Source organism: Lepidochelys kempii, chromosome 22 (assembly GCF_965140265.1).
Source record: "Lepidochelys kempii isolate rLepKem1 chromosome 22, rLepKem1.hap2, whole genome shotgun sequence".
Lineage (NCBI taxonomy): Eukaryota > Metazoa > Chordata > Testudines > Cheloniidae > Lepidochelys > Lepidochelys kempii.
Genome location: NC_133277.1, coordinates 18,973,099 through 18,997,517, shown reverse-complemented (window position 1 = coordinate 18,997,517; position 24,419 = coordinate 18,973,099). Strand labels below are relative to the sequence as shown.

General features: G+C 48.6%; 1 protein-coding gene across 1 annotated transcript; it reads left to right on the top strand.

The window, feature by feature from the left end:
• The first annotated feature begins 1,310 nt into the window (after positions 1-1,310).
• On the top strand, positions 1,311-12,461 carry LOC140901676 (myelin protein zero-like protein 3). Its single transcript, XM_073320921.1, has 6 exons — positions 1,311-1,477; positions 3,599-3,765; positions 5,516-5,726; positions 6,879-7,044; positions 7,768-7,831; positions 9,977-12,461. Exons 1-6 carry the CDS (start codon positions 1,423-1,425, stop codon positions 10,001-10,003), a joined length of 690 nt encoding a protein of 229 aa, XP_073177022.1. The 5' UTR covers positions 1,311-1,422; the 3' UTR covers positions 10,004-12,461.
• The last annotated feature ends 11,958 nt before the right edge of the window (positions 12,462-24,419 follow it).

The window sequence follows — 24,419 nt, the reverse complement described above, 5'->3', positions numbered from 1 at the left end:
AATAAATTGAACTCCCAAGGAAAGGTGGTGCAGGTCTAGGGCAAACAGGTCTTCAAAATAGTATTGAAATGCCTAGGCAAATTAAGTGATTATCAATATGTGTAGAATCTATCTACCTACCTTGCTTAATCTCAGAATCCATTTAGTGCTATTTTATTTGCGGAGTGGGGAAGGTAGATGATACAGATACAACATTTCTCCTTATCTTCCCTCCCTACTCATATGCCCTGCCTCCTGGCAACTCTTCCTCTAGAATCTATCAATCAAGCTTCAATGTTTGCAAAGATTAGGTTACTTGAGAGGGATACCTGAGCGCATTCATTTTGCTGCCAGTGACTGCCATCTCATGGAAGTAAGTAAATCCAGAGTCATCTTTAAAGAAATACTGTTTGCCTTTCATCTCACTGTGTCCATTTCAATCCAACATTCCTTTACTTTCCTACCCACCTTGCCAGTTGCATTACAAACTGGTTTATCCTAGATGCTCTCTCATTTGAATCATAGCTACACCTTGTCCAGCATATAATAATTTCCTCTGCTGAGGACCCAAACTAATTTACAGCTTTATGTCCCTAGTTTTGAGAACACCAGCTACACCTCAGAATATATTTCTGCACAGGGAAAAGCACTGTTTATTGTACACGGTTGCCACTTGTCTTGTGCTTGTGAGGGGCTCAAAAATCAGCGTTGGAGGCCTATAAAAACACATCATATTGTGACACTACATTGCCAGATGATGACATTTTGACACAATGGGTTGACATTTTGATGCAGTGATCTCATTTAATGAAACTATGCAATGAGGTTTTTGACACCATGCTGTCAAGCCCCCACCTCGTGACGGTGAGAAAGCGTTTGAATAAAAGAAGAGTATTTGACACACTAATAACCTAAGTCACTGAACGACAAGCTTTCGTTGCAACAGAATAATTGTGTACAGCACAATGACGGCAGGGGGTGGTGATTTAACGTCATCTCACTGGACAATGATGTGCTCTGTCTGGCGAGGGGTCCTGAACCAGAACGCAAGGTCCACCCCCCGCCCGGGGTTCAGGCTATTTGGCTGGAGGCAGCTGGCCCCGGCGACTAGACCAGAACCCTGGGTGCTCAGGGCACATTCCTGGTGCTCTGAGGGGGGAGGATGTCATGGTGTGGTGGAGGAGCCCATGGCCAGGACTGTGGGGGGCTTGTACGTGGGTCGTGCGGCTGCCCCCTACGCAAAGAGCCAGTGCAGGGAAAGACACTGCAGGGCTGGGGCTAGGCCCCGTTGCCATGGAAACATCCCGGGCGGCCATCTTGGGCCTCCACGCCCGGCCCTTAGGGGCGCCGAACTTCCGGTCTGGCCTCACCTGGGCCTTGCCCTGCCTTCCGCCAGGTAGGCCCGTGCTGGCTGCGCCCTAAACACAGCGAGCGGCTGCCGGGATGCGGGGCTGGGCGCCTGGCGGCCTCCTCCGGCTGGGGCTCCTGCTTCTGTACGGTGAGCGTGGGCCGGGGCCGGGGTCGGGGCCGGGGCCCTCCGCTTCCGGCTGGGGGTGTGGGCGGGGGATTGGAGGAGCGGGGCTGGGGCCCGGGTGGGGGCCCAGGGGAACTGGGGGTGATGGGGTGGGATTGGGGAGGTCTGTAGGGCTGGGGGTTGTGGATGGAGGGCCCTGGCGACCTGTGGGGTTGGGGGGGTGTCTGGTGGTCCCGGTTGGAGGTGGAAAGAGCAGACAGGGGGGCAGGGGCTGGACTGGTGGGACAGAGGAAGAAGGGGGTTTGGCTGAGGGATGCAGGAATTTGGGAGGGGTGTGTCTGTGGGATTAATTGAAAAAGGATTACGCGTGGGGTGGGCAGCCTGATGGAGGGTATGTCTGTGGTTTGTACGTTTAAGGGAGCTGTTTTAGGGGGTTCTGTTTTGGTGGAGGGTGTGACTAGACCCCTCCCCCCAATGTTTTAGGGGCAGAGGGGGTTGGGGGCAGTTAAAGAGAAGAGAGAGATGTTTGGGGTGGGGAGCGTATGTAGTTTCAGATGGGGTGTCCCAGAAGTGATTAACCGTGACCCAGCTGCACCCCGGCAAGCTTTTCTGAGTCACCCGACCACACCAGTTCCCAGTTTGGATCCATCAGCAGTAGGTGGGGGCGAATGAGGGCCTTGCAGTTGGAGCAGCTGTAGCATTTGAAATGGTGCATAAGTGCCGTTAAAATTTCCAGGCTTTGTCTAGGGAGCAGAGCCTCCCCGATGTCTGTGTTTGGGCCCTGGCTCTAGACACTCCATCATTTAGAGGTACTTGTAGCAATAGAAATGGATATGGGGTCAGGGAGCACTAGAATGGGAGTCAGGCCATCTGGGTTCAATCCTTGGCTCTGTCAATGACTTGTTTGAGCAAATCACTTCACCTGTCTGGGCCTCAGTTTCCTCATCTGTAAGCTGTGCAGAGTGATTCCCACTCACCTTTGTAAAGCTCTTAGAGATGTATGCGTGAAAAGTGCTATATGGTCTAAGTGTTAATTTTTAGTGTCTTCTGATGACTTGTTACTTCACACAACAAACAGTTAACCTGTGGAACTCATCGCTGGGAATGTTGTGAAGGCCAAAGGTATACAGGGGTTCAAAAAAGAACTAGATAAATTCATGGAGGATAGGTCCATCGATGGCTATTAGCCTGGATGGTCAGGGATGCAACCCCATGCTCTGAGTGTCCCTAGCCTCTGAATGCCAGAAGCTGGGAGTGGATGATGGGATGGATTACTTGATGATTGCCTGTTCTGTTCATTCCCTCTGAAGTACTTGGCATTGGCCACTGTCAGAAGACAGGATACTGGGCTGCATGGACCATGGATCTGAGCCAGTATGGCCATTCTTATCATCTTACTATGTTTTTATGATGATGAAACAAATCCCTTTTTGAAGTCCTTTGATAAACTAACTTGCCAGTGGTTTCTCCCCATCATACTTTCTGAGACCCTGGCTACAATTTGTGACAGTTGTGACTTTTTCCCACCTCCCTTTGCTTCCTTCGCTCTACAGTGCAGGCAGTTGGACTAAGACTTGCTTACATTTGTGGAAAAAATAATTTGTTTTCAAGTCTCCGTATTTTGTAATTATTACTGCACAACACTTCTGTAATGTCATAAACATACATAGTGCTTCACAAACTTAAAAAGAAGCGTGTGTTCAGCACCAAAGAGCTTACAAAGTAAAGAAGACCGGCATGAGCAAATGCAGAACAGAACTTCAGGAGAGGGATTGTATGTTGATTTATTAATGAGAAGAAGGGCCCTGAAGTTGGCACTTTGCACCTTCTCTCTGGTCCAGTTGTGTTTGATTACCTACTCTTTGACTAGTTTATCCCCATAACTGGGTACATGGAGGGCTTTGGCAGTGACCTCCAAACAAATACCCTGTTTGTTGGCTGAGCATGAAACAGTGCTGAATTCCTGCCACCATTAGAGGAATTCCCTGCATTTCTCGGGACTGGGTGGGTGCCAGGGGATGGGATAGAGAGGTATGTGTAGTTTCAGACAGCCATCTGTTCTTCACTGCAGTGGCTTTGCTATCTCACTTGTGTCCTTTACAAAAATTCCCATCTAATCTTTTTCTTTGGGGCTTGTTTCATCAGGTGTCAGCAATGTTCTTTCATTGGAAATTAAAGTGGATCCTGAAGTACAAGCTTTTGTTGATGAACAGGTGACCCTGAAATGCTCATTCAGATCCTTCTCTCCCATAACTCAGAAGCTGACTGTAGACTGGACTTACCAGCCTCTCACAGGTGGTCATATGGAGACAGTAAGTGCTTGCAGATGAGTGTCCCAAAGAATCTTTCTTGCAGCTGGGCAGAATTCTGTGGGAAGGTTGAAGATCCCACGGCATTTTGTGTAAAAAGTCAGTGTTCGTCTCAGTGTGCTTCTCCACTGCTGTGTGGTGGGCTCTTTGGCTGTCATCCTCCACTCCAGAGGTGGCTGCATTTCAGTGCTGCTGTATATACATAGGTTGAATTTCTTTAAAATCCTTTGGGCTGAATGGTACCATGTAAATGCAAAGTATTATAACCTTAAGAGATGACTGTCCCATTGCAAACTAGGCATCCATATAAATACACTGGGGATCACGTGGTCCGGAAAGTCTCCCATGCAGAACATACCATGGCAGCTTTGCCATGTGGCAGAATGCAGGTATAACTTATCCTGGAGTGGCAGCGGTGTGTGGGCAGAGCCACTCTGCAGGTACTGATGATGACAGGTGGTCCTAAAGGATTTATGGGCTCTTACCAGTTATTGTTGTCAGTGGTATGAAATCCAGTCACAGGTGCATAGATGTAAAATCCATTCATAAATGTCTCATTCTCTGTGTAAATCATCAGTGATTTCCTCTGCTCAGCTGAGGTTAAGCTCTTGGGAATGGTACGTTGCAGCTGGAAGGATGTGGTGATGTCTGTGTAAAGTAGGCTCTGGTAAGTCCCCTGTTGCCAGCCAGCAGGAGTGAATTGAAGGGAAGTTAGCACTATTTTTTGTGAACTAAAATCAGATCTGCAGAGTTGCAGCATTCAGTCATGCCATGCCTGTGACAGGGTTCCAGTGCTTTACAAGGAGCTGGGGAGGGAGCACTACAATTCCAGACTGGCACTGCCAGATGACCAAGGAACTGATTGCATGTGGTGTAGTTGTAGCCGTGACCTGAAGAAGAGCTTTGTGTCTCTCGAAAGCTTGTCTCTCTCACCAACGACAGTTGACTGAGTAAAAGATTACCTCACCCCCCTTGTTGCTTTAAGTAACTGATTATCTTGAAAAGCTGTCTGTCTAAGGTATTACCATAGTGTCTCAGAATCTTAATGTATTTATCCCCACAACACCCCCTGGGAGGTAGTGATGTGTTGTTATCCCTACTTGACAGATGGGAAACTGAGGCAGAGAATAACTAAGTGACTTGCCCGTGGTCACATAGAAAATGTTTGGTAGACCAGGGAATTGACCCTGAGTCTCCTAAATCGCAGGATAGCACCCTAACCTCCAGAGCAGTGGTTCTCAATCTATTTACTACTGTGGGCCGCATATGCAGCTTTCTGTGTGTTATGTGGGCCACATCCACACAAAATGTATATTACTTGTATGGCCCTGAGGAGGTCACATCGGCCACAGCTGTGTGCTGATTGGGCTATAAGTGGGCCACAGGTTGAGAACCACTGCACCAGAGCATCCTCTTCCATCTTAGATCCTCCATGGCCAGAAAGATGACAGTGACTCTGATGCGAGCCCTGGAGACTGGTAGGCAAGGAGGGAGATCCTCGGGGCTGTATCATGGATATGGAAGACCCTGACATGCATTTCCACCCTCTTCTCCCTTGGTAAAAATGTAAAAAAGATCTGAAAAGCTGGTGCAATGGTGCCCAGCGTTGTGGTTTGTGAGCCCCTGGTGTATCTGAGGTGGGATGCCTGTGAAAGGGTTGTTCTTTTTGACCCTGTATTCTCCGAAAGGAGTTTTTTTCTCTCTCCTTTTTGGAGAATGACTTGTTGGAACAATGATTGTCTTCCCTCTTCAGATTTTTCATTATCAGTCTGTTGCATACCCAGCTGCAGTGGGAACATTCAGAGACAGGATTTTATGGGTTGGGAACATTGCCAAGGGTGATGCCTCCATTGCTATCCGAAATCTGACGATGAATGACAATGGGACGTTCACCTGCGCCGTGAAGAATCCCCCGGATGTGCACCACAACATCCCTCAGACCAAGCTGACGGTCACACACAGAGGTAAGTCTGTAGCATGGCAATATTCTCCCTATTTATTTCTCATGAGTGCATTCCTGTTTTGCCAGAAATCTTTGGAGTCTAAGTACCAGATCTGGTGTCTAGCTTCCCTGGAACTACAGGTTTAAATGCCACCAGGGCATCAGCTCAGCCCCTCTCCTTTCCGGATAGATAATTTGAGATCCATGCAGTTTGGTGTGTGTTCTTTTGGTGAAAACTTAAGGTTGTGTCTGTCCTGTATGGAGACAGAAGATGCCAGCAGCATTTTCCTAAGAGTAGGCATCTACCTCAGTGTCTGTCTTGGGAGTTTAGATCATTCCAAACTTCACTGGGGCTCAGCGCATGTACAGTGGAACAGGAGGTGGTAGTGGAGGTGATGGGTGTCCCTCAGCAGAGGCTGAGTACACAAGATTGGCAGTCCAGGATTCCCACCTAAGAGGGCACAGAATTAATCAGGTAGCATTGCTGAGAGCTGATGTCTTAACAATGACTTGACATTTCACAAACATTAATGAATAGCTGCCTTAGGCAAATGCCTCATCTACCCTGTATGGGAGAGCTGTCCCTGGCTTGCAGATTGGGTGTGTCCATCAGTTTGATGTGACTCTCCTCTCACTTGGCTTTGAATGTGCTGCTCTCAGGCTATGTCTACACTACGCAGCTTTTAGCTGTAGCAACACAGCTGTGTCACTGTACTGCTAGAAATTGTGCTGTGTAGCCACTGTTTGTTGGCTCTCCTGCCGAGAAAAAACTTCTAACCCCAACGAGCGGGTTAGCTTTGTTGGCAGGAGAGTGCTCCTGCCAACAAAGCGCTGTTCACACTGATGCTTGTCGGCAAAACTTTTGTCTTTCATGGGTGTGTTGTTTTTTTTTAACACCTCTGAAAGACACAAGTTTTGTGTTCAGTTGCCAGTGTAGACATAGCTTAAGTTGTGCTCCTTCACTGCAGCCAGATAGATTTAATCTTTGTCCTCCCCTCCATGGGAGGAGTCTAGTTCTGAATTTGAGATCACTGACAGGACTTTGTCACAAGTTCCTTTAACCCCAGCAAGCCCTGTGCTTTTTATAAAAAAGGCCAGGATGCTGTGTGGGATTAATATTTGCCATAGAGATGAAACAAAGGCATATTTTACTGCTATTTTCTCTCTCCTGCAGGCTTTTCTTTCCAGCTAACTTCAGCAGTGTTGCTATCCATCTTAGTGTTCCTCCCCTCTGCCATTGTGGTCATTCTGCTGCTGGTGAGGATGGGAAGGAAATTTGGAGTCCTAAAGCATAGAAAAAAATCTGGCTACAAGAAATCATCCATCGAAGTCTCTGATGAGTAAGTTTTACATTGAACCTAATCCCCATTTCCCCTCTGGCCTGGGGTTGTGGGTGGGTTTTTTCTGTCATCCTACATCTCATAACCCACAACATCTGGGGTTCTGCCAGTGAGACTTCGTTGTCCACGGGCACAAGTCAGCTGGTAGTCAGAGTCTCTGAAAACACCTTGTGGAAATGTAACTGAGTGAAATGTGTGCTGTGCATCCTCTTTGTGGGGCAGCTGAGCTAAACTGTTGTTGAGATGCAGAACCTTTCACCTTCATCACCAGACTTAATCCAGTCCAGATCAGTAAGCTGTGTGGAGGGTCTCAGTCCAAATGTCTGTATCACAAAAACCCACTACTGTAATGCTAACTGGCTCCCTTGTAAATGCACCACTTTGTTCTTCTGGGGTGTCAAGTCAGAATTAAATTCACAATCTTTTTAACTATATTATTTTGGTTAATGGCAGCTGAAACTTGCCAGCCAAACAGCAGTTTCTGTGGTTAATAGTGTGATTGCATGGCAAACCTAAATCGAATGGCCAAACCTTTGAAATAAGAAGCCTAACATTCTGGCCTTCTGCTTTGCTTGTTAAAATATAATTACAGAGCAGGCATTTCTGATGAATTAGTCAAAAGGACTGGGAAAGTGACCTATGTGTTAAAAAACAATCCGTCTCAGGGCTGCATTGGGGTGTGAGCAGAAGACACATTGACCTAACACTGTGCTCTTTCTGCAGGCCTGAGCGCACTGAGCAGGGCACCTGCCTGCGGAGGATGGGGACATGGTGTTTGCAGTGTGTGGTAAGTGCAAGTAAACGTTCTTGTAATTGTTAGTATCATTGTTAGCTCTCATAAGAGTGAGGGCTGAGAGCAGTAGCTAGAGCCAGGGATAGTGCCCGAGAGCTTGGCTTGAGCTCCTCACACAGCTCAGCTGATGCCTCTCAGTGCTTTCCATGTCTGGTCTTTTTTGGGTAGAAAGTGCTGCATTATTGGGTCCGTGTGATTAGCTTGAGACCCACCAAATTCATTTCACATGAGACTTAATCCAGATCAAACTGCATGTTTCCAGTGGTGAAAACCCAGTGCTTTAACCTCTTAACTCACTCTGCTGCCCTTTTCCTGCAGAGACTGTGGTGAGTCTCTTTATTCCATAGGTGGAGTAGGGCTATTAGGCTGTGACTGCTGGGTAAGCAGTGCGGAGATGGAGAGGCTGGAGGCAGAAACGCATACATGCATTTTACTTTCTTCCAAAGGTGGTAGCATTGCAGACTTGGCTTAGCTTGGGTCTTTTTGACTAGAAATCTTCATACTCAAGCTGTTCTGGTCACAACAGAACTCTGTTTAAACTGTCTGATTTTTGTGCTTTTCTTGCTGTTCACCCGCTATCACCCCGTCACCAACCTCTTCTAGCACCTGCAGTGACTTTGGTGTCAAACTTATTGTACTGGAACTTCTAAACTCTCCTTCCACTCTCTGCACTTGCCTTTTTGGAAAGCATATCCAAGCTTTCCGTGCTGCATTGAACAACCCCAGCCAAAGGCATGTTATATCCCAGTACATGCTCCCTGATGTGCATTATTAGAGGGAGCATTCTCATCGTGTCCTTCCCTACAGGGCTGGGGAATAAGCCTACAACCCTCACTGCCATGTCTCTGTCTCATGTAGTCGCCTAATCTGCTCCATTTACCATAGGTCAGACGAGGGGCACATGGGGATAAAGCAGAAAGTTTTTGGTTTTGAAAAAAGCTGGTGTTGATGTGGGAGATGGAGGCTATTGCAGAGGATGGGTGAAGCAGTAGAGAAGGTTCCCTTGCACACAGTGGTGAGATTGTGTTTAGGGACAGGACTGACACAGGTGGTATTTGCTGGAGGCAGCAGGAAAAGGAATGGAGACAGATGGAATCAGTGAGAGAGGCTTGATCAAATGTGTGGACTTTTAAAACAAGGAGGGATTAATCTGATAGTTTCCTCTGACCTCTCGGTAAAGTTTAGTTTAGTTTTGATTTAATCCTGTAAAAATTTCATGTTGAATGTTTCATCAGTCATTTGAGAGGTTGTTCTTAGCTGACAATAGAATATTTAGCACTCTAGGAGTCTCCTTGTCTCAGTGATGCTGATGTAGCAGCATGGGGTGCTGCTGTGACATGTTTTTCTGTTAATCTTTAATACATTATAAAAATATTTTCAATTGTAAAATCAGTCACACGCAGCAAAACCAAGGAACCTGCTTGCACTTGGATCATGAAAGGGGTGGGAAACCAGTGGAGGTGTTTTCCGATAAGGCAGGTACGATTGCGCATCCTGTTGTGTCAGAGCAATGACCTGAGGTCAGCATGAAGCGAGAAAGCACCAGATTATCACGGTCACTAACATAAAATGTTGGGGATCTGAAGGCATGGGGTTGCTAGGAGCAGAGGCAGACTTTAGCAGTAGGATTTAGACACATTAACAGTGCTTTGTGGCTGCCACAAGCCTGTTTGCACACACTCTGAGTGCATGTGCTTTTCTTTTAAAGCATCAGGCTGGGGGCTCTCCAGTCTTAGGTGGAGATTTTGCAGGAAGGAAATGGCTGCTCGAGCTGTTCTGGATCAGCTCTCCGTAGGGAGTAGTGATGCTTTCAAAGGAAGCTAGTGTTTGGGGGTTGGTATGGCAGTGCCTTGTGCTTGAGGTTTGGCTGTTGCTCCTCTTAAACCTGCTCCACGTGAATTTCTTGCAGTGCCAGTTTAACTGGGCTCCTCAGTGACGTGCCAGAAGGATTTGACTGCAGACTTGTATAGAGACACTAGGCCTAAGGTTTTTGCGGGAATGCTGGCTTTTTCAAAATGAACAGCTTCTGGGAAACACTTAATCTCTTGTCTGAACTGGCCCAACTCATGTCTATGCTGAACTTCTGGATTGTTTCATGTCTTCGTGACTAATCTTGCGCTCTCAATACTTTCTGTCCAGGACACAGATGAGGAGGAACCATACTGATGGAAGGCCAAAGCTGCAGATGAAGGGAGAATGTGCAGTATTGAAAATCCCCATCCAGAAGGCCACTAGGACTCTTGGATACCCAGTGACTCTTGGCACGTTGGGAGAAGAATTCTGAGATGGGAGAATCCAACTTTTATTCAGTCATAGGAATGATGATTTTAAAATCTTGTTATTTATTGAAAAAAGTAAATCTTTTGTAGTCAAAACCCACTTGGCAATATCTTAAGGCAGAGGCAGATAAACCTAAAATATAGCTTTCAATTTAAAGAAACTACAATGCTTCCAATTAAACAAGCTCATTCTCTCCTAACAATCTGAATCAGCACATTCTCTGGTGTAGAGTTTGTGTCTGTCAGATTGTTCCCTATATCACATGACTGTCTGTCTTCCAGTTTCCTTAAGTTGAAATTGCCTAAAGCACAGGCTACTTAGGAGTGAGAGGTAGTGACTTAAGCAGGTGGTCTTGAGACACATCTAGCGAAAGTGTCTTGTGTTACAATGGTGCATCCTTGCTGAAGTGTTACAGCAGCATGACTGAAGGCCGGATTTGGCCCATTGGGCAAAGGACATATCTGAGTGTGGGCTGAAAGGAGCTTGCTGCTTTTTCATTGCTTCCTGATGTCATCTGCCTTATAATGATGGGGTAACCATCTTATGCCTCCCATCCTTTCAGCTAAGGTTTTAAAAAGTTGTCAGCTGCGTTGTAATGAAACCCTGGTATTCTTTGAATCTTCATTACCCAGCAATCTGCAGCACCAGATAACTTCATTCTAAGCACAGAATTATTTGTAAAAAATGAAGTGTGACTAATTTGCAGCTATTTTCCCTCTAATAATGGCAAATGGTGGCTAGGTGCCCCCAGCTCCGTCCGTCTGGGCCATTATCTCAGGGCAATGTCTAAGGTAAGAACCCTTTGGGCTCTATTGTAAAAACCACCATACTCCTCCCCTTTTCATAGGCTCAGACGATGAGAAAGCAGCTGAACAAACTTCTGCTGAGTGGGCTTCAAAATGGCAAAAGTGACCATTAATAATGCTGTGACCAATAAAATAAACGTGACCATTAATAATGGTGCAGTGGCTGACTCTGCTGTGCTGAGCAGGGCAGTCAGCATCTGCATGAACTGAACATTGATGGACACGGTTAGCTGTCACATTTGTCACATTTCATTTTCTCTTCTACAAGTGCTATGGTGCTGAGAGTAGGGGAGAACGGTGCAGAGAGCTTACCTGGTCCATAAAGTGAATTGCCTCCATATGTAGCTGCCTTCATCATAGACAGGCTGGGAGGTGTTTAGTGAGTCGTGTGAAATTCATGGGCGGATAGAGGAAATGGAGAAAATTCTCCTGACTTTTCTTCCACCCCCAGCTCCAGCAATAAGTATTGTGAGGACAGAGGTGCTATGCTCAGAGTATTGTCTCCTGTTTTAGTGCTGATCTGTCTCTGTAGTGAGTCCTGCAAGACAAGGAGCAGTGGGGATAACATATGAGGTGCTGTATTCTTATGTTTCTAGGACAAGCTAAGCAATACTTACCACTTATTGCCATCTCAGGAAGTCCATTTTATAGCTTCCATCCATTGAGGGCTGCATGGGATTCCCAGTACAGCTCCCAGACTGACCAACAGAGGCAGAAGTCTTCCTGCGTGCTTCCCCTCTGCAGGGACTGCACCTGGGAACACAACTCTGATGTTGCCTGTGGAATTCTTGGGTTTCTGTGCAAGTCTGGGAGTGTTACCATTGAATTAGATGGGTTGTATCTTGGGGTTGTATCTTGTCCTAGCCCTTTCTTTGCTGTTCAACTGGGAAGTGCCCTGCCTCATTCTGGCAGGCCGCCTGTGCCTCTGATTGCCTGTAAGCCTAAGCACTTGGTGCCTGCATTTACACAACAGCAGGCAGGTTTAAAGATCCCAGTCTCTCCTTAAATGAGAGTATTGTAAAGAGCCGTGTCCCACTTGCTATGACCTGTTGGGCTGTGGCCTGGCAGAGTTGACATAATCCTCTGCCGCTCAAAGCTTGCTTTAACTCCAGGAGTGAGTTTGAACTTTTACATGTGCAAGTGTTGAATGAAGAATTATGAAGCTACCAGAAGGCTGGGCACCTAACTGCTGCCCCATGGTGAGCAAGGGGTGGAGAATCTTCTTTCACCAACCCTGCCCAATAAGAAGTAGAGAGGACAGGGGAAGCAGTGACCTTCATCTCCGCTATCTCACTTGCTTTCTCTATGTGGCATTAGCTGGATGATCGCTTTTGCTGTAGATGCACTGCTGTGTCATGGCCAAAAAATCATTTTGTTTTATTCCAGGCCACGTTTTTCTTTATTTGGCTAGAAATAGGCCGACACATGGCTGAGTTTGAAGAGTTTCAGAGTAACAGCCGTGTTAGTCTGTATTCGCAAAAAGAAAGGAGTACTTGTGGCACCTTAGAGACTAACCAATTTATTTGAGCATAAGCTTTCGTGAGCTACAGCTCACTTCATCAGATGCATCCGATGAAGTGAGCTGTAGCTCACGAAAGCTTATGCTCAAATAAATTGGTTAGTCTCTAAGGTGCCACAAGTACTCCTTTTCTTTTTGAGTTTGAAGAGGCGCTTGTGAAGCTATCCGGCCTGACTGATCGCTGTGAGCTTAAGAAAGAGTCATGGTGATGATGGGAAATATGCTTAGGAGCAGATTTAAATAGAAGAGAGACTACATACTCCAATCCCTAGCCACAAACTCTGGCATGGGTGTCTCATTGTCAGTGTGGTGCTATGTATCCCATCAATGGGGTGTAAGCTGTCGTGCCATATGAATCTGACTGTCTAGTCCAGAGGCTGTCTCTCTAAGTAGAATAGCAACATGGTATTCAGGGCCAGCAGCTGGTAGCTGCCTTGACCACAACGCACAATGATAAGAATTTTCCCCTTCCACAGCTAAAGCGTTTTTATAAGTTTGAACTTACTGGTGATGCAGTGACTGTCCAAACCAAAAGTTACTGGCAGGCTAGATTTTACGATCTGGGCAGTAGCTAACTGCTCAGTGCTTTGCAGAAATAACCTCACGTTTCTACGGAACTTTTCTGTCCAAAGGAGGCCAAAGCATTTACAAACAATGGCCAAATCCTGCGCTCAATTACGCTGGTACAAAGTGATACTAACTTCCTGAAGCTTGTGGCTTTACTCTGAATTTAGAATGTGTGTGAGAGCAAAATTTGGCTCTTACTTTGTCAGCTATATGGAAATCCAGCTCTGGATGGATCACACCAGCAGTGGAACAGCACCTGTGTAGAAAAAGAAGTGAAGCAGGATATATACTTGTGACGCATGGCCAGAAAGGGTTAAACATCCCGCAAAATAAATAACCCTCAAAAGACATGTGGGGAGATAATGTTTGTGTTTTTGTGTATTTACATATGTAAGAGTAGGGTGAAGATGTAATCAACAGTCCCTGTCTAGGCTGTATTCTGATAGTTCAGAGGTCAAAAGAACATCCTATTATTTAAATAAATTGTAAACACAGGATATCTCTGTATTCATCTCTCTTTGAAATGTATAGAAAATAATCCATGAATGGTGGAGGAACAAGCAAATGGTCTTATGTTAATTCTACAGCTAAGTACTGGTGATGGACTTCCTTCAAACTCATGCTAATTACCTTTTGAACTCCATCTTGTCAAAAGACATGAAATTGTATAAAAGATCTTTGGGTCCTGATTTGTCATCTCGGATCTGCTTAGGCTTCATCAGGGGAAGTTTGAGTCACAAGACTGAGGTCCCAGTTATGCTGGTATGCCCTGAATATGATATTTGGACATTGGACTATAACCTGTGAACTATTTCTGAAAGACCTCTTTGCAACTACAAAGCTCACCATCTCTGCTATGAATCTGAATCTCAATGAATTGAACTCATGTCTGTATGCATATTGAACTTTTAACCAGACTCTCTCTCTTGTTTTTTAATAAAGTTTAGTTTAATAAGAATAGGCTGTAGCATGTATTTGGGTAAGTTCTGGACTATTCATTAACCTGAGAGGTAATGTGTCTGATCCTTTGGGATTGGTAGAACGCTTTTTTAATATGAGGAAATAAGATTTACAGAAATGGTCATCATATTTGATGTGGGTACCTGGATGGAGGCCTGAGGGAACTGTGTTGTTTGAACTTCTGAGTAACCAGTAAGGTAATAAGCTGTTTTGTGCTGGCGTGGTGAATCTAAGTATTGGAATATCCACCGGCTTTATGGGGATTGTCTGCCCCATTCTTTGCAGGTCACCCTAATTGAGTGACCATCGTTGGCTCCCCGCTAGGACCCCGATCACAATGCTGTTGAAATTGGGAGTTAGGGTGGAGAAGGTAATTGTCAACAGAGCAGATAACTGTGTATGCCAAGTATCCTGCCTTTCCATTCAGAATCTAAACAGTAAAGCTAGTGGCATGACATCAAACACATGACTTCCTAAAGTTACCATTTAAATAGCGGCTTCTTGGCACAAAGACACAAGCTGGGCTATACTACTCATACGGCAACCGTATGCATTGGGGTTCCAAGCCTCCTCCCTCCTTGAGCTGGTTATTTTATAACTTCCTTTGTCCCAGGAGCTCAGGCTAAGAGTAAGGGGAGGCCAGGGAGCTGAATTTTGAGAATCTGTGGCCCCATTTAGGAGGACATGTTGTATAGTAGATTTGATTGGAGCTGTCTGCTGTGATTAAAAGTTTGGGGTTCAGGCACATTCTAAGTCTGTGGATAGCCGCTTTTCCCCTGGTAATGTGAGTGCTGTGTGTATCTACAAGCATCTATCTACAACCCTCTTCCCCTTTGATCACCAAAACCCTTTCTGCATTCTGACTATCAGCACCTTCCCCTTTTAACTTAAAAGCGACCATCTCCCTGCAAATGGGACAAACAAGAGATCTGAAACCGAGCTACGGCACGTGCAACCTCAAGCATCTGATTCACTTAGGCCATCGTAGAGGCTCTGGTAGGTCTCTGAATTAGTCAGTGGAGAACACTTCGCATGAGAAGCTGGAGGTCTGCTACAAACTCTCTGGTGAGTATCTGAATAATTTTTATTCATTTTCTTTCTGAGAGCAGAGCTCGGGAATGTTTAAATGTTCTGAACTCAGCTACCTAGCAGCTGAAAGCTCCCAATGCTCAATAGCAGGAGAACAGAAGGGCACTGTTGGTTCCAAATCCATTGTGTTAGTTCCAAATCCATTGTGTTAAGGTTCTCTCGAGGGACAGTTATCACATGGAAGGACTGTGATATCTTAGTGTCATAATGTACTTGACAGAACCCCAATGAGCTAACTCCATTGTCAGCTGCAACACAGAGCACCTGCTGCCAGATTTGCTGTGCAGAAATACTTAAACTGAGTCAGTGATGGGATTCTGAGTAATAAGGTAATAAATAGATGGAGGATTTGGTGATGCTAAGAGTCAGATTCTCCAATGATTAATGGTTAGGGGCCTTTTAAGTGCTGAGATGTTTTGAAACTCTGGCCATAAGCGTCACTATAGGGGCAGCTGGATAGTGAGCACTTCTGGAATCTTGTCCCTTATTTAAGTGCCTCACTGGAGATGCTGTTAGGACAACCTAGCCCCACATGAAAATTAGGAGGAGTGTGACCAACCTGCACTGGGAATGCTGCAGCCAGGGATTTTGGAGCTGTGTGCATGGAGCTTTGCTTTGTTTATTGTACGTACGAACAACACATGCTCCAAGCAAGCCCTGACTGCAGGATAGACCTCTCAGGGCAGAACTGTAATGGGCAGATTCTAAATACTTAATTCTTTTTACAAACATTTCTTTACTGAGAGGCACAAGCAAGGAGAATTACAGAGGTCCTTGATACTGCTAGCTGGACTTTGATTCTACAAACACACAGAGGGCAGTGGAAGGTAGGGTCCGTTTTATACCATTGTATTTAGCCAAGCACTTAAACAGCTTGGAAAGTCTTAATTTCTCAATCTCAAAAGCAGTTCTGCATCCATGGCAGCTGGTGATGGCTCTGGATTCCATTCCAGGAGCTGCAGCGGCTTTACCAATTTCCAAGGGGCTGTGCAACTACAATTGAATGAGGAAAAGAAATCTGCAGCGATGTCTGTCTGAGAAGAGGTGAAATCCTTCGTAGTGAGGATCCCCAGATTTGGTGTAGAATTTTCCTCTCCCGATTGGTTTTGTACTATCCCAGCATTTTATCATTTCAGACCATTCCAGAGCACATGCATAGAGCCAGCGCACTCTGTCTTAAAATCCCCAGGTGTGTGCCATTCATTTTCACTGGTTACTGTTGTTTGGGTGTTCAGCTTAAAGGAGACTCTGCCTCGTGGAGTTTGCCATCTAAATACCCCAGACTTGTCACTCATGGCTTCCCACTGCGCCAGTGCTGAAGGCAATGATCTTTATTCTCTGAGAACGATCGGAATACGACTTTACTTTAAACCAACTACATGAGGCAGGTTTACTCTAGCTCCTTTCCGTTAGCATCCCTGATTCTTGGGGATTGATAAACCCCATCTCAAAATTGCATTGAAATTTGTTTTAGGGGCACTGGCTTGTCCAGGGCTGCAGGAATGAGAGACAGACAGAAGGGGAGAAGATTTTCAAAATAAAAAACAGGCTGATTTAGTGGTGCTTTTTAGAGAGACAAAATTCTCATACGAGAGACTGTGCATGTGTTGTGTGTGTATAATTTGCTACTCTTGGTACTGCCAGCTTTGGATTCAACCGTGATACTCGTGTGTGTTTCCCAAGAACTTCTTGTTCTGAAAGAGATGATCATCAGATGCTGAGCAAAAGCACAGCTCTGAGAGTGCCTGTATTCATTCGTTTTTTCTCTTCGCTTGGAACACAAAGTGTCACGCTGAATGCTTCTTCCACTGATTTGTTCCTGTAAACACAGAGCTAATTCTGTCTGGTGCAGAAATGCCGCTGGAACAAACTTTCAGTGGTTATTACCATTTTTTTATTCATTTAGTAAAAAATGGGACATTTCAGGTGTCCCAAAAGAAGCTCTCCTTATAGAGGTTTCCACTGTTTGAAATCCAGCACTTTGTTGCTAGTGACTAAAGGTGTTACTGTGTGATCTGACCTCATTGAGAGGGGCTCAGACTTTTCCAGAGCACTCTAACAGGGAGATTGTCTGAAGATTAATGCATCTGGATTGTTAGTATCAGCATAAACACTTCCTATCACCTGCCATAGCATCTGCGAACAAACCCAACCTAACCACCTCCCATTTCTGCAGAAACTTTAGGCCTCAAGCCAAGCTGAAAATTCATTGCACAAAAGGAAATTTTAAAACCAGACCATAAGTTCTCGTCAACTTCCCCTTCACGTAGCTCAAAGTTGTCTCAAACCAGAAACGTATCTGACAGTTGCCTCATGGTTTTCAAAGAGTGTTGTAATGGCGGGACTTGGTGGATTCATTAAACTAAATCCCTGAGACTCTGAGGATGAGTGGGGGGTGCGGGGGGTATAGGTCAAATCCATCTCAGTGAAAGCAAAGGAAGTGTCAGTCCAGCAACCCCGTCCATCTCTGAATCACCTCGATAGAATGGGATGTGGCTGCGATACAATCACTAGACAGAGATGGAGGGAACTGCTCCCTGAAGGTTGGAGCTCTGCTCTTTGGGGTTGACTCCAACCTTGCCTGTTACCTGAAGGGAGTTTGTACCAACTCAATAGCACGGTCTCCCTTTGTCATCACTCAAACTGCCAGAAAGTCCCCTGCCACTTGGCCCCTGTTTTGCCATGGTTTGGGTGTGCGTCTTGTTAAAGCAATGGAGGGAGCTTGGGCCAAGGCTCAAGGCTTAGGTGCTGTGCATCCCCTGGAGAGAACAGGGGCCCATGCAGCCTGTGTTAACTTGTCTCTCCCCTTTTCAGAGTGAAATGAGAATGGTACCTGCCCTCACTCTCGTGCGGATACTGCTGTCACTGGGTAAGCAGAGATCCTGCTTTTGCCCCCCTTGCCTTCACCTCTGGAAACACTGCCTGCTTTCCCTGCCCTTGCCTTTGCTTAGAGATCCACCATAACTTCCGCACAAGACGTTACTGAAGTGTTCGCTCATGACCGTGAATTTCAGAGCCCAGGCCATCCACTGTGAGGGAGCTCATGGGGCTGGGAGCCTGGAACTCTTTCTTCCAGGCCTGCTGCTGAGTCAGTGTGGCCTGGCCCTGGGGCAAGTCACGTACCTCTCCTGTGCCTCAGGTCTCCAGCAGGGAAGCTAATAAGCTGCTTGCATGGTGCTTTGAAGGCATACAGGGGCATGAGCTGAGCATCCTCCTTAACGCTCATGATTTCTCTGATCTCTGAACGCTGGGCACTCTAGCATGGCTCCCATGCACTGGCCTCCGCTTGCAGCAATACCGTTGACCTGGGATCTGCACTTGCTCAGCCAAGCCCCAGCAATAAAGCAGGGTGGGAAGGAAGAGAAGGGCTGAATGCAAGTTTCAGCTGCAGGGAAGTATCTCCGAGCTATTGATTTTTGGAGCTGCAGAGGCAGCTGGGTGCCTTGAGCTCCTCCTGTGCCCAGTGTTCTTCACTGAAACTCCCCAGCCAGCCACAGAGGAGGCCTGTTTGCAAAACAGCAGCTATAAGAGCAGCACTTTGCATTTCTTATTTACAGAGTACCAGCTGTGCACCTTGTGCTCCGCAAGGGCTCTGCCCTGACGCAGCTCCCCCCACAACTCGGGAGCAGGGCTAACGCGTCAGGAAAGCCAGGAGTCCGTGCTGCATGATCAGATCGGCTTTGATTTAACGCCTTCAGCTGAAGATCCCCAGTATTTAAGGAGCATGAATGGGAGAATCAGCCCCCTGCCTTCTGAGATCTGTTAATGCTCATTTTGACCCTGCCCATAATTTCCTTGTGGTTTCCCTCCCCTGGGAATTTCCTGTTGCTTCCCACCTTACCCCTGCCCTCTGCGCGGCTCACCCAGTCACCTCCCTCTGTCATCACTCAAACTGCACAGCCTCTGGGGCACTGAGAGTTTGGCTGCTGCTGATTCTGGGGCCTTTTCTGCCCCCTAGTGTCCTTTCCTTGCCCCCATTCTCTAGCCCCTGCCCTGCAGAGCTTGCGCTTTGTGCCAGTGAAGGCTAGGACAGTTTGACGCGGCTCTGTTTGTTTCCTCTGCCAGGGCTCTTCAGCAGCCTCCTGAGCAATAGCTGTGTCACTGCGTGTGCAAACAAGCCGAGGACACAGCCAGCTGGGTTTGAGAGCTTCAGGGCCATGGATGGGGAAGCAAAGAGGGAAGGGCTGAGAGAACTGACATTCACACACTAAATGCAGCCCGTGCACCAGTGCTATGCCAGGCTGAGGGTGCTGGAATGACCCTTGCCACAAGGATGCAAGGCCAGTCCCGTGGTCAGAGAACTAGTTTAAGACTTGGGGACCTGGGTTCAAATCCCTGCTCTGCCACAGACTTCCTGGGTGACCTTGGGCCAGTCACTTAGTCTCTGTGTCAGTTTCCCATCTGCACAACGGAGATTATAACCCTGCCCTGCCTCCCAGGGGTGCTGGGAGGGCATCTACGTTAGACTGTGCATGCTCCGATACTCTGGTGATAGGCAGTGGTACACGAGAACAGTTCATGAGGAGCCACAGCCCTCTGCTTCAAAAGAGCAACATGGCTGGGGCTCGTGCGTGGAGCGCTCTCCCACTTCCTGTTCCGTGCCTCTGCCGACAGGAAGTGAGGCCGGGATTCCCCTGCGGGGAGAACCGGCACTGTGGGGCTGCAATGCCTGGCTTAGCCGGAGTGTCTGGACTGGCAGCACTAAGGCTGCTGCTGTGGAGAAGAGCAAAGCGGCCTAGTCCTGTCACAGTTTGCACCAGCGTAGTGTGAATCCTGGGGTGCAATTTTTGACAACCCCTCCACCCCTAAGACTTGGTAAAAGGGATCTTCCCAGGACATGGTGCCAGGGCAGCAGTGCTGGGGGCTCGCTGCAATGACCCTGTCCTGAGGAATGGCTGGGCCAGAAGCATTTAGTTTGTGTCTTGGCTGCACCACGGGCCTCTGCCCTGGAGGGTATGAGGCGTGAATAGGAAGCATGGCCCTAGGGGAGGCTGTGCCCATAAGTGGGGGCAATAGCAGACCTAGCACTTCATCCTCAGCTCTGCCCACCTCCCAGAGGCCAGGTTAGCAGCAGCCCATCACGGCATCACCCTGGCTTCAGACTGCGGAGGGACAAGGCCTCAGCCTGGGCGTAACAAGCTGAGACATGTGCAAAGCAGTTGGCCTGCATGTGGCGTTGCTTCCAGTCTTTTCAAATGCCCTCACCTCCACTGACCCGGTCAGAGGGCTCCCTCTCCGGTGCTGCTGGGAGGGCAGAGAAGGAAAGACCATTCTGCTGGCTCTGGTGTCACGGTCACGAGGCTCTAGGACTCTGCCAGCAGCCTGGGGCTACTTGGCCCCAGGGCTGGTTCCGGCAGTGAAACAGCTGCATGGACCCTCCCTCTGGCGGAAAGGCGCTGCCCTGGCTCCCCATGTCTGGTGATGTTTTGTGAAGGAGCTGATTCAGGGGGTGCAGCATTTTGTGCAGTCAGAGAGTGGGGGAGGACTCTGCCTACGTGAAGGGAGCAGGGTCTGCCAGGCTGGGTGCAGGGAGGGTCTTGGTCTCTTTGGGTTGGAAGGGATGTTTCGAGGGTGAGCAGGCACCTGGCAGGCCCAGGCTGATCTAGGTAGCACTACTGTTCTCTGCACCATGCTGCATTCTGCCGTTCGGGGCTCATCCCTCTTCCTTCCTTGGTGCCTGCAGGGAATGGGGGGGTGTTGGCTGGCCTGGTCATCACTCGCCCCAAGCTGGAGGCTGGCTTAGGGGACTCTGTCCTGCTGGAATGTTTCTTCCAAAGTCTGGTGCCAGGGGACTGGAACGTGACCAAAGTGGACTGGCTACATGTGCCAGAAAACAATACTCAGGCGGTGAGTCCAATTGCCAGGAAGGGCCCAGGGTAGCACCACAGGTCCAGGGAGAACGGGACGCCTGGTCACAGAGCATAGCAGGGCCCCGGGGGGGTGGGCAGAGATACTGTTCAGCACCCCCAGCTCAGAGAGAGCAGCAATTTCTAAGGGGGATGGAACTCCAACTCCGCCCGGGGGGAGAGGCTGTTCCTAGCTGACAGCTGTTCTGAGGTCACTGGGTGAGGCGATTTGGAGGCACCTCATCCCAGTTCCTAGGTGCTCAAGTCACAGAATCCACCATATCAACTCGGACTGACTGACCCCTTGTTGGGCCTTTCAACAGAGAGCCAGTGGGGTGTAGGCTGCAATACTGCTCCCCTCGGAAGAGCGACCTGCCAGGGCAGGAAGAGGCGTGCAGTGGGGGTGCGGGGAGGAGCAGCAGCTGGGGGGGATATTCAGAGGAACTAAGTTCACACTTGGGAGTATATTGGCATCCAGTCACATGACGAGCCATATCCCCTTGCAGGAGGAGATGGTCTTCTACTACTACAGTAACCACAGCATTCCTGTGGGACGCTTCCAGCACCGAGTGCAGTGGTTGGGCGATGTGGCCCGCAAGGACGGCTCTGTGAGGATGCTGGATGTACAGGCGGACGACAGTGGGACGTACACCTGCGAGATCCGGGTGTTTGGGCGGAGCAGCATCTTCAAAAACTACACCGTGCTGCATGTGGCCTCTGCCGGACGGAGATGTACGCGCCCTCCATTGCTCGCTTATGCCTCCCCTTGGCTACTGGTCAATTTCACAGCAGCCTCATCGGCTCACCCTTTCGCTGAGGGCAGTCTCCCCTTCCCCTGAGCCAAGTGCCTCCCTTCAGGATGGGGCTGTGTTGGCTTAAGGGCCCCCTGGGTCACGCTGTCTGCAGCCCTATGCAGTCACAGTGATGTGCAAGCACGAGTGTGGTGCTGGCAGGTTTGCCACCAAGTGTGAGAACTGGGGCAGAAATCCCCAGGTTTGTGCAGCCCCCAGGCTCCATGCTGTGCTCCCTGGAGATGGATCTCTGCCCCAGTCCTGTGGGAACCAACCAATCTGTTACCAAGGGGAGGAGACAGCCACGTCTCCTGGATGCCTTTGGGGTGATGTGCCCCTCCCCAGGTCTTGGGCATCCACCAGCATGGGCTGGGCAGAGACTGACTCCTGATGGCTAGTGTGCTGGAGCAGAGACATTGCTAACCCTGCTGCCTGTCTCTCTCACCCCCAAGGGTCCAGATTTGCAGTGGCCCAGGACTCCAAGAGCCCCAGTAGCAGTGGCTGGGGGGCCATCCTGGGTTACGTCTGTGCGACCGCCTTCCTGGCCCTCTTGTTGGGATATGGGCTGAAGAAGTTTCTCCAGAGGCAGAGGTAACAGGCCCTGGCTCCCACAGCTGCAGGGTGGGTGTGGCATCATCCTGCCTGGTGGTTACCTCCTGCCACAGGCCAGCACGGGAGAGGGGGACACTGGTGGGATGCAGGTGAATTTCAGCACCTGGGGAATCCCGGCCTGTGACAGCTCAAGGTGACCGCACACACTATGCTCCTCTGCCCCCTGGTGGCTCAATTCTGTCTGCCCTGCCCTGCCCTCTCCTCTCTCGTCAGTGCAGGGGCTGCTCCTTGGGTTCCACATGTGCTCCTTTCCCTGTCCCTGCTGAACCTGCCTGTTCTGGGAGCTCTCCTCCTCGCAGGGAGGGTAGGGGACGTCCTCTTCTTGACATGCCTGATCCCCCACTGCCCTGGTTCGACAGACAGATCTCTTGTCTGGTAGGGAGGGGAGGCAGAGTGCTGGGGTCCCAAAATATCCTGGCCCATGTGCCCCTGCACTGGATGGGGAAGAGCTGCATCCCTGGCTGTAGCAATTGCATATAGGGCTGGAGCCCTCTTGTGCACAGCAGGTTGCAGCAAGGCCAAGGCGTATGGGGTAGGTGCAAGGCCAGTCATTAAGAGAGAGGGTCCCTCCACACCTGAGTATGGGCAGAGAGGCCCAGACTCACTGGTATGAAATGGCTGAGCAGCGGACTTGGCCTTTCCTTGCTCCTTTCTGTCGCCAGGGGTTCCTGACCAACAGGAAGGCCAGAGTGTCGGGGAGAAATGCAGACAGAGCCAGGCACTAGTTCTGGAATTAACCCACTGAAGTGTGGAGGGGATGGGTGGAGATGACTGCTCCTGTGGGAGTCAGCTTCATGCAATTGATGTTCCTTCCAGACATACGGAGAACGGGCCCCTGTCGAGAAGTCGGGATGGTGGCAGTCGGGATGAAGCAGAGGTGAGAACTCAGTCTCTGCTTACCAAGCTGAGTGGGGCTAATGTTGCCAGACCCTGTAACAGGGAAACACCAGAATCCAGGGGATAGTTCCTGGAATAAAAGGAGGATTTGGGACAGCCGAGCTGCTATCCAGCCTGCCCCAGGCACTGAATGCACGTGTTCACGCATGCCTAGGGCCAGTAAGGAAAGCCTGGTATTTGTTTTGCTGTATCATTGGCCATTAGTGTGAGGTGATTGGAATTAACCCCAGATAATTCCATCCTGCCTGACTCCTAATTAGGAGATAATGTCAGTGGAGCAGAGTGAGCTAACGGGCTCCTGCTGCTACCTAAATGCCCAGGCAGAGACTAGATCTTTATGTTCAAAGCAGGAGGTGTGGGGCCTGTGACAATGTTCTGTCCCAGCCACTTTGTTGCTGTTGCAGCCCAGGACTGATGTAGGATTTATCATCATATCAGAGGGATGTGGGACAAGAGCTGCTACGTTCCAGAACAGACGGATTGTGTGCAGTATAACTAACCGAAGGGCAGTGCAGGGAGTGTAAGCTTGTGGTTAGGCCGGGGCAATGGGAACCAGGGCTCTTGGATTCTAGTTCCACGTTAGCCACCTTGGCAAGTCACTTCACTTCTGTGCCTCAGTTTCCCTGTCTTCAAAATGGGGATCATGATCCTGCCTTAACATGCATGGGGCTTCATTAATGAATGTCTGCAAAGTGCTTTGATGTCCTCAGATGACAAGCATAAGAGAAGGGTAAAGTGTTGTTGTGGCCTTAAAGGTACAGAGGCCCTGAACATTCACAGTGAATAGACTTCAGTGGGAAGTGGGGGCTTCGCATTCCCAGGATTTGTGGGGATCTGTTGTCCCATTAGGAATAAACAGGCCCTTTACTTTGTCTAACACTGTATCTATTTGTTCAGCTTTTATCAGAGGATGCAAGGGTCTTTTTCACACTAGGTACTATGAAGGCAGGGAGTTTAGTATGAGTCCCATCCAGCACAAGAGTCGCCTCTGCAACTAGCTAGGATAAGCTGATCAATGCGCTCAATCCTCATGCTTCAGGGCACGAGCTCCTCACCAGGGTCAGGAAGGTGTCTCCTCACACAGCAGAGGACTGCCCCATTGGATGTGTTAAGGGGGCTTTACACACCTCTCTCTGCAGCATCTGGTGTTGGTGACTGCCACCAGTTAGTGGGCGTCAGACTGCCCAGGCTGGGGACTCTGCTGGCCAGCATGCA